At 63.1% G+C, this 8,230-nt stretch overlaps 2 protein-coding genes across 2 annotated transcripts in view; one reads left to right on the forward strand and one right to left on the reverse strand.

The window, feature by feature from the left end:
- SLC30A3 (solute carrier family 30 (zinc transporter), member 3) overlaps positions 1–2,518 on the forward strand; it is a 4,670-nt gene extending 2,152 nt beyond the window's left edge. Inside the window, exons 2-7 of the mRNA XM_010001773.1 lie at positions 96–242; positions 319–472; positions 907–1,111; positions 1,234–1,339; positions 2,134–2,268; positions 2,373–2,518. Coding sequence (XP_010000075.1) covers positions 96–242; positions 319–472; positions 907–1,111; positions 1,234–1,339; positions 2,134–2,268; positions 2,373–2,518 — 893 coding nt within the window. The remainder of the gene's footprint in view (positions 1–95; positions 243–318; positions 473–906; positions 1,112–1,233; positions 1,340–2,133; positions 2,269–2,372) is intronic.
- A 1,351-nt stretch (positions 2,519–3,869) lies between these two features.
- GTF3C2 (general transcription factor IIIC, polypeptide 2, beta 110kDa) overlaps positions 3,870–8,230 on the reverse strand; it is an 8,870-nt gene continuing 4,509 nt past the window's right edge. Inside the window, exons 7-16 of the mRNA XM_010001774.1 lie at positions 7,730–7,854; positions 7,520–7,551; positions 7,175–7,304; positions 6,229–6,373; positions 5,836–5,997; positions 5,234–5,321; positions 4,886–5,014; positions 4,655–4,786; positions 4,158–4,265; positions 3,870–4,076 (exon numbers count right to left, since the gene is read on the reverse strand). Coding sequence (XP_010000076.1) covers positions 3,870–4,076; positions 4,158–4,265; positions 4,655–4,786; positions 4,886–5,014; positions 5,234–5,321; positions 5,836–5,997; positions 6,229–6,373; positions 7,175–7,304; positions 7,520–7,551; positions 7,730–7,854 — 1,258 coding nt within the window. The remainder of the gene's footprint in view (positions 4,077–4,157; positions 4,266–4,654; positions 4,787–4,885; positions 5,015–5,233; positions 5,322–5,835; positions 5,998–6,228; positions 6,374–7,174; positions 7,305–7,519; positions 7,552–7,729; positions 7,855–8,230) is intronic.

Here is an 8,230-nt window from a genome sequence, read left to right on the forward strand (position 1 = left end):
GGGGAGGTGATAGGTAACGGTGGGACAGGGCTGGAGAGGGGCCAAGGGGGCTGCCCCAGCCAGGGCACGGGGTGCCAGCTGCCCTGTGCCTGCAGGTGGGTACCTGTCCCACAGCCTGGCCATCATGACGGATGCAGCCCATCTGCTGACCGATGTAGGCAGCATGGCCGTCAGCCTCTTCTCCCTCTGGGTCTCTACCCGCCCACCCACCAGGACCATGAGTTTTGGCTGGCACCGCTCAGGTGAGCCAGGGGGCATGGGTGAGCCAGGGGGCAGAGCCCTGTGGCTGGGGTGGGTGCTGATGGTTCTGTCCCACAGAGACACTGGGTGCACTGGCCTCTGTCCTCTCCATCTGGTTGGTCACCGGGGCCCTGGTCTACCTGGCAGCCATCCGCATTGTCACCAATGACTATGAGATTGAGGCTCATGCCATGCTGGTCACGGCTGCCAGCGCTGTCGGCATCAACCTGATGTAGGTCCCACACAGGGTTCCATTCCTGCCCCATAGCCCCCCTCCACCCCTGGCCTTGGCCCTGGCACCCTCTCCCTGCTCCATGTGTGCCCCTGGTGCTGTAAGACCCCCAGCTCTGGACCCCAGGTCACCTTCTGACCCTGCACACCAGCCTTGTGTCACCAAATGCTGCCTCTGCCTGTTGCCCAGACACTCCCAGCTTCCAGAGCCTGTGCATAGATCCCCTGACCCCACAACCTGTGGCTCCCTGAGCACAGGTGCCCTGGGCCTGGCTCCCTGTCCTCCCTGGCCCCACACATCTCCCTGCAGTTCTGCAGCTGTCCTGTCCTTGTGCTGCCTCCAGCCCTGCCACTTGGCAGGACCCTGCCCCACACCTCCTCACCATCCTGGGGCCAGCTGGGAACCACTGCCTGAGCCTGTCCTGCTTCCCCCAGCATGGCATACATCCTGCACCAGTCCCCTGCCGGCCATGGGCACAGCACAGGGGGTTATGAGCAGCTGGAGAGCACTGGGGGCTGCCTGCCCGGCCATGCCCCCCTGCCTGGCAGCACCAGCGTCCGAGCCGCCTTTGTCCATGTGGTGGGTGACCTGCTGCAGAGCATTGGTGTCCTCGTGGCTGCCACCATCATCTACTTCAAGGTGTGCAGATTGGAGTCACCTCTGATTCCTGGGAGAACAACTCCCTCAGCCCCAAGCAGGCTGCTGTGGGGCACTCCACCAGGTGCCTCCTCCCAGCCCCATGCAGCCCCTGCTCTCTGCAGCCCCAGTGCAAGATCGCAGACCCCATCAGCACCCTCTTCTTTGCCATCTTTGTCCTCGGCTCCACCTTCACCATCCTCAGGGATGTCTTCAGAGTCCTCATGGAAGGTTTGTGGTGGGTGAGGAGGGTGCAGGACCATGGCACAGGGTCTGGCAGGGGGCAGAGGGGGGCACATGTGCCGCAGCCCCCAGATGAGCTGCTCCATGTGGCATCCCAGCCCTTCGCAACCTCTGCTCTCCCTCAGACACAACCCAACCCCTTCCCTTGCCCCTCTGAACCTCCCCATCCCAGGCAAAGGGCCCCACGGGGACAGGTTGCCTCACCCTGGAGTCACTGTCCCCAATCCAGTCACAGCCTGGGAAAGCCCTCACCACAAGCCTTGACCCTGGCGGGCCAGGGTGACCAGGCATTGCTGGCAGGGACACCACAGGGCATCGAGTTTGAGGCGGTGAAGGAGCTGCTGCTGGGGGTGCACGGGGTGAAGGGCACCCACGACCTGCACCTCTGGGCCCTGACACTGAGCCACCCCGCCGTGTCGGTGCACGTGGCCCTCGGTGAGCGCGCGATGTCTTCAGAGTCCTCATGGAAGGTTTGTGGTGGGTGAGGAGGGTGCAGGACCATGGCACAGGGTCTGGCAGGGGGCAGAGGGGGGCACATGCGCCGCAGCCCCCAGATGAGCTGCTCCATGTGGCATCCCAGCCCTTCGCAACCTCTGCTCTCCCTCAGACACAACCCAACCCCTTCCCTTGCCCCTCTGAACCTCCCCATCCCAGGCAAAGGGCCCCACGGGGACAGGTTGCCTCACCCTGGAGTCACTGTCCCCAATCCAGTCACAGCCTGGGAAAGCCCTCACCACAAGCCTTGACCCTGGCGGGCCAGGGTGACCAGGCATTGCTGGCAGGGACACCACAGGGCATCGAGTTTGAGGCGGTGAAGGAGCTGCTGCTGGGGGTGCACGGGGTGAAGGGCACCCACGACCTGCACCTCTGGGCCCTGACACTGAGCCACCCCGCCGTGTCGGTGCACGTGGCCATCGGTGAGTGCCACAGCCCAGCCAGCTTGGGCAGCCCCCAGGGCATGGCCGAGGATCCCACTGGCTGCCCATGCTAGGGCTGAGCCACGCTGTCCTGCTGTCCCCAGAAGCCAGCGCTGACCCTGAGATGGTGCTGCAGGAAACCACTACTCGGCTGCGGAACAAGTTCAGCTTTGCCTCCTGCACGGTACAGCTGGAGAAGGACAGGGAGGAGATGGCAGCCTGCCGGCATTGCCAGGACCCCTGTGCCTGAGACCCTTGCCCGCTGCAGAGCTGGGTCTGCCCCTGGACCCCCACCCTCCGGGGCAGGGTGGGAGCACAGGAGCAGGGGTCCCTGTGCTGCATTGGTCCTGCTGCTGCAGAGCCCCAGGGGTTGCAGTGGGGTGGCTCAGGGTGGGGACAGTTGTGTGGCCTCAGGGCACGACATGCAGCTTGGTCCCCACAGCACAGGGGCTCCCCTGGGAGCTGTGCTGGGAAGGGACCAGCCCCAAAGGAGGAAGGGGGGGAGGTGCTCCTGCCACCCCCAACAGAGTGCCCCTATCCCCCAGAGGAAGGAGGATTTCATTGGGGTGGGGAGTTCAGACCCAGCCTTGGCCCCAGATGCTGTCCCCCTAGCCCCCCCAATATGACCTCGCTAATTCCCAGTCTGGGGGGGTTCCAGGGCTGCTGCTGCACTCCCAGGCACAGGGAGTCAGAGCAGCCAGAGCCCAGAGCTCAGCCCCAGCTAGACCTTGGCCTGACCCAACCCCACGCTGTGAGTCTATGTCTGTCACACTGCACCGTGTCCATCTGTATGTCCCTGTGCAAGGAGATCCATGAGCCATGGCAGAGCCCATGGCCACCAATAAATGTGATGGTGAGCAGCAGCAGTGGCACAGGTAGACTGGAGGGGGCTGGGGAGGGGGACACGACCCCAGCGCCCTGAGAGGGGCCAAGTGTAGCCAGGGCTGGGCTCCCCCACAGTGCCACAGCCACCCTGGACACAGGCAGTGCACCAGCAGCACATCAGCCTCTACAAAACAAACCACGTTTTACTGCACAGCTGAACACAGGCTCAATGTGAGCGACTCCAGAGCTCCGGCATCCACTGGCCCCACCACCCTGGCCTGCAACAGCACAGGGGGGTTCAGCCGGGGACAGGGGGCAGGAGCAAGCACAACCCCACACAGGGGGAACCCCACAACCCACAGCTCAAACCAGAGACAAGCAAGCATCCTACTGCCCGCCCTGCATCAGCTCAGCCCAAACAGTGCAGAAGGACCCTTCTGGGCACAAAGCACAAGGACAAGTGTCCTGAGCATCCCAGGTGACAGCCAGGAGCAGCCATCCCAGCCCCAGGAGGTGGGGACCCAGAGGATGAGAAGCACCGAAAATGACACGTGGCCTTCTCGGACAGCACAGCCAGCCCTAGCCCCAGCTCCTGATGGGGTGTGCACGTGTGCTGACAGGAGAAGGGTTCCACCTGGCAGCACCAGGGTCCCATCATCTTATGATGTCAGCACGAGAGAGCCACCACGTGTGGTGGCAGCACCAGGGTCCCACGGCACGTGATGGCACCACGAGAGTTCCCCAGCGTGTGGTGGCACCATGAGGGTCCCACGGCGCTACTCCGCCGGCAGTGGGGAGCACTGCGGGGGGCTGGGGCTGCCAGGCTTGTCCCCATAGAGGGCAGTGAAGCGGGCCTGGCATTCCGGGAGCAGCCGGCGGCCGGTGCTGGCAGCAAGTCCTGCCAGACAGTGCGCTCGCACGATGCCTGCCTGCCCGCCAGACACCAGCCAGCCCAGGGAGTCCAGGTTGGGGCTGAAGCGGACCTGTGGGAATGTGCGAAAGGGGTCAAGAGAGGGCCTAGGGGCCAGGACCCTGCAGCCCCCAGGGGCAGGCAGCCCCCTTACCTTGTGCAGGGACTCCAGCTGCAAGCGGTCCAGGATCAGCTCTGCCTTCGCCTCCTGCGTGTGCATCCTGCGCACGGGCTCCCGGCTGGGCAGGTTCTTGAAGCTGCGCTGCGAAGCGAGGGCACCGCTGTGGGCAGCGTGTCCCCGGCAGAGGCACTGCGTCCCCAGCGGCACCAGTGGCAGCACCGGGGCCATGGCACGGGGTAATGCTGCTCAGCCAGGAGATGTGTCACCCCTGGGGTCACCCACAGTGAAAGGTGGCAGGAACCAGACAATGGGCAGAGCCCAGCCTGGGGCCTTTCTGGCAGATCTGACCCAGACTTGCTCCCCATCTCTTGCACCAGAGAAGACGGAGCCCATCCCCCTGCTCTCGGGGCAGTCAGCATGGGCTCTGCCAGAGGCAAACGGGCTGCTGCAATGTCTCCTTGTCCTGCCAAAACCCTCCAGGCCCTGTTCCCCCAGGTCCCACTTAGGCTCAGGACCCCCTGCCCACCTACCAGGTCCATGTCCCGGAACTGGATGTAGCTCTTGGCCACCATCTCGCTGTAGAGCCTGGTCTTGGGCAGCGCCTGCACGCTGCCCTCAGGCCCGGTGGGGCTACAGGGCAGTAGATCAGCTTTGTACACTGGCTGTGGGTGAGATGAGGCTCAGGGGGGGAACAGGGATCACCAGGAACAGGGCTGGGGGCACACACACAACCCCCCCCATGCCTCAACCCAGCCTCTTACAAATCTGCGGTCCCGAGGAGCGTTGACGTTGAGGGGGTTGACAGCCAGGTCAGGCAGCACCGCAGCCACCAGCTCACCGGTGATATCTCCTGCAGCCACCGTGTTCAGCCAGTCTGAGCCTGATATGCTCTGCAGGGACAGAGGGCTCTGGGGCACAGGGTCCCCAGGGGGTCCATGCCACCCCCAGCCCAGCAGCAGCACCAGCCCCAAACCCTAGGCACCCTTGGGGAGGGACAGACAGGCAGGGACACCCCCTCACCTAGTTGCCACGGACCCTGGGTTTGGGGCAGGTGCCCACCCCCCTGCCATGGCTTCCCAGGATAGCACGGCCCTGAACTGGCCTCTTACCCACACAGTTCCCTTGCGGGGGGCCACAAAATAAGCCTTGAAGCCCAAGTACCCGGCGTCGATGTAGTGGATCCCGCAGAGCCCGTAACTGTGACAGAAAGGGAAGGGATGGGGATGGAGTGCAGCACTGCCACCAGACTGCGAGAGCCAGGCAGCAGCCCACCTCCCCTGAACCCCCAGCAGGATGTAGGGAGGCTGGAGGGGGCCTGTCCTCACTCTAGCAGCATATCACAGCGTCACAAGGTGGCTCAGGGCAGCTCCCAGAGGCTGAGAACACACCAAGACCCCAGAACCCTTTTGCCAACTTGTGTCAGCCTGGGTCCATGCAGGGCCCTGCTGTCCAGTCCAGCCCGGGGGCCCTGTCCCTCTCCATGCCCACCTTGCCCATGACCCAAATTGGCACCATAACACAGCCCCTTAGCCACACCAAGGCTGTGCAGTTGCCGTGGGACCCAATGTCAGCAGAGCCAGTGCTACCAGGGAGGGAGAGACTCAAGGGACACCCAGGACTCAGAGAACAGCAGAGGGGAGGCAGGACCAGACCCCTGCAGCAGCCTGGCCCCCAGGCTTGGAACAGGCATGGTGATGGCCCCGGCACTCACGAGGCATAGCAGTTGTCCTGGGCCACTGTGACACCGTTGTAGGGGAGCAGCCAGGCCACCTCGGTGCTGAGGAACCGCTTGATGCTGTTGATGGGCTCGTAGAGCCGCCGCAGGTCCCAGAACTTGATCTTACGGTCGCTCCCTGCCGTGACCAGGAAGTTGCTGAGAACCAGGAGAAAGGCAGCACTGAGAGCCCAGCGCAGAGCCGTGCCCTGTTGCTGTGCAGAGACAAGGCTGCCCTGGTCCCACAGCACAGGGGTGCTCCCATCACATGGCTCTATATCCCACACCCTGGAAAACCCACTTCAGCCTCAGAAGGTCCAGTGTCATCAACACCAGGTCCCCTGAAGCCCACCCCAGCAAAGGAGCTGTGCCAGTGGTACCAGCTCTCACCTGTCGGCCTTGCACCACTCGATGCTCCGCACTGCTTGGTCGTGGGCCATGAAGCATTGGAATGGGTAGAGCTTGAGGGAGCCATCAGGCTGGTGCACACACTGCAGCAGGGACTTGGTGAGCAGGTCCCAAATGGCTACGGTACCTGTGGGATGAGACCTGCACCTGTGAGGAGCTGCCATGGTGGCCACACCATGGCTGAGGCAGGGCTGGAGCTGGGGACCAGGGCTTGGAGTGGGACAGGAGGGCTCAGGGACAGCAGGTCCTGCCAGTGCAGCACAGAGCTGCAGGTTGCCTGAAGCCAAGCTTGCATCCAGGGAAGTCAGGCAGCTTAAGCCAGAGCCAGGCCCTGGAGCCAACAGGTATGTGAGGTTGCCTGTGGCCAGCCCATGACCATAGAATCCCAGACTGGTTTAGGTGGGAAAGGACCTTAAAGATCATCCAGTCCCAAACTGGATGGCCCTGCCATGGGCAGGGACACTTCCAACTAAACCAAGTTGCTCCAAGCCCCATCCAACCTGCCCTTCAACACTTCCAGTGATGGGGCAGCCATAGCTGCTCTGCACAACCTGGCCCAGTGTCTCACCACCCTCACAGCAAAGAATTTCTTCCTAATGTCTAACTGAAATCTCCCATCTTCCAGTTTGAAGCCATTCCCCCTCATTCCATCACTCCATGCCCTTGACAAAAGTCCCTCCCCAGCTTTCCTGTAGCCCCTTCAGGACTTGAAAGACACTCTAAGGTCTCCCTGAAGCCTTCTCTTCCTCTGCCTTTCCCCTGTCCCAGAGATGGGTAGAGGCTCCTGAACAGTGCCTGCCAATTGCTGCTGCTCCCCCTGTCCTGTATGGTCAGGATCCTCCATTCCCTACCCTGGCTGAGGCTGAAGGAGCACGGAGCTCCATGTGTGCCTGTCCCTGCTATGGGGTGCAGTGCCATCATGACCCACCGTCATAAAAACCAGCTGCCAGGTGATGATGGGGCTTGGAGGGCATCCAGGAGAGGCTGAAGCACTGGCCGCACTCAGATGAATTCCCTGCCTGGACAGAGCCCACCTGGAGCATGGCAACACACTGTACCTGGGGACAAAGGGACAGGCATCCATCACAGTTCTGTACTGGTGTCACCTGCGTCCCAAGAGCTGGGGACAGCTGGGTTTGAGGGCAGGGCTCACTCTGCCATCACAACCCGCTGGGGACCAACGAGCTCTGCAGGTGTCCTTCCCCCCCAGCTCCCCACCCACGCCAGCCCTGAGGGTTGCGGGATGCCAGCAACGGGAGATGGGGACACTGACCTTGCAGATAAGGTGCTTGTGGAAGGACTCATCTAGGAGAGAGCAGAGGAGGGTCAGGACAGACACCCACTGCTCAGTGGCCCACAGTTTGGCTCAGTCCTCCCAGTGGCCCTGGCCAGGGTTCCCTGTTCAAGTCCTGCCATCCCCACTGCAGCTCAGCAGAAACAGCACAGGGAGCAGCAGGGCTGGGAGCACCTCCAGGAGGCAAACCTGCCAGCACCAGAGGACGCAGCACCCCGAAAGGCACTGCAGGCAGAGATGGGGCAGGGCCAACTCCCCTCCCCAGCCACCTTCGCCCCACCACAACTGCTTGGATGGAAGATGCCTTCACCAAACTTGAGGGGAGTTGGCGGCACACACGGGGACTGCACCAGACCATGAGGAACCCAGCAGGGACAGGAGCAGATGGGCAACAGGAGCTGGAGCAGCAGGGGCAGACGCTCCCAGGGAGGGCAGATGGGGTAGAGGACAGGGTGCCCAAGGACCCTCTCGCATCCGCTTCTGGTGCCAGAACATCTCGCCCACCAGCAACACACAGCATGAGTGCTGTGGGGTCTCTGTCAGAAAGTGCCCCCCATACCCCCCTGCATGGGACTGTCCTCAGGCACAGCCACCCCTGCACAAGCACATCGGTGCCCCACAGCCCGGCAGCTGCAGCCACAGCCAGTGCAGGGCACGCACGGAGCAGCCACACAGCTGCCCCAGCACCCC

This window comes from Chaetura pelagica, unplaced genomic scaffold (genome assembly GCF_000747805.2).
Source record: "Chaetura pelagica isolate M959 unplaced genomic scaffold, ChaPel_1.0 scaffold307, whole genome shotgun sequence".
NCBI lineage: Eukaryota > Metazoa > Chordata > Aves > Apodiformes > Apodidae > Chaetura > Chaetura pelagica.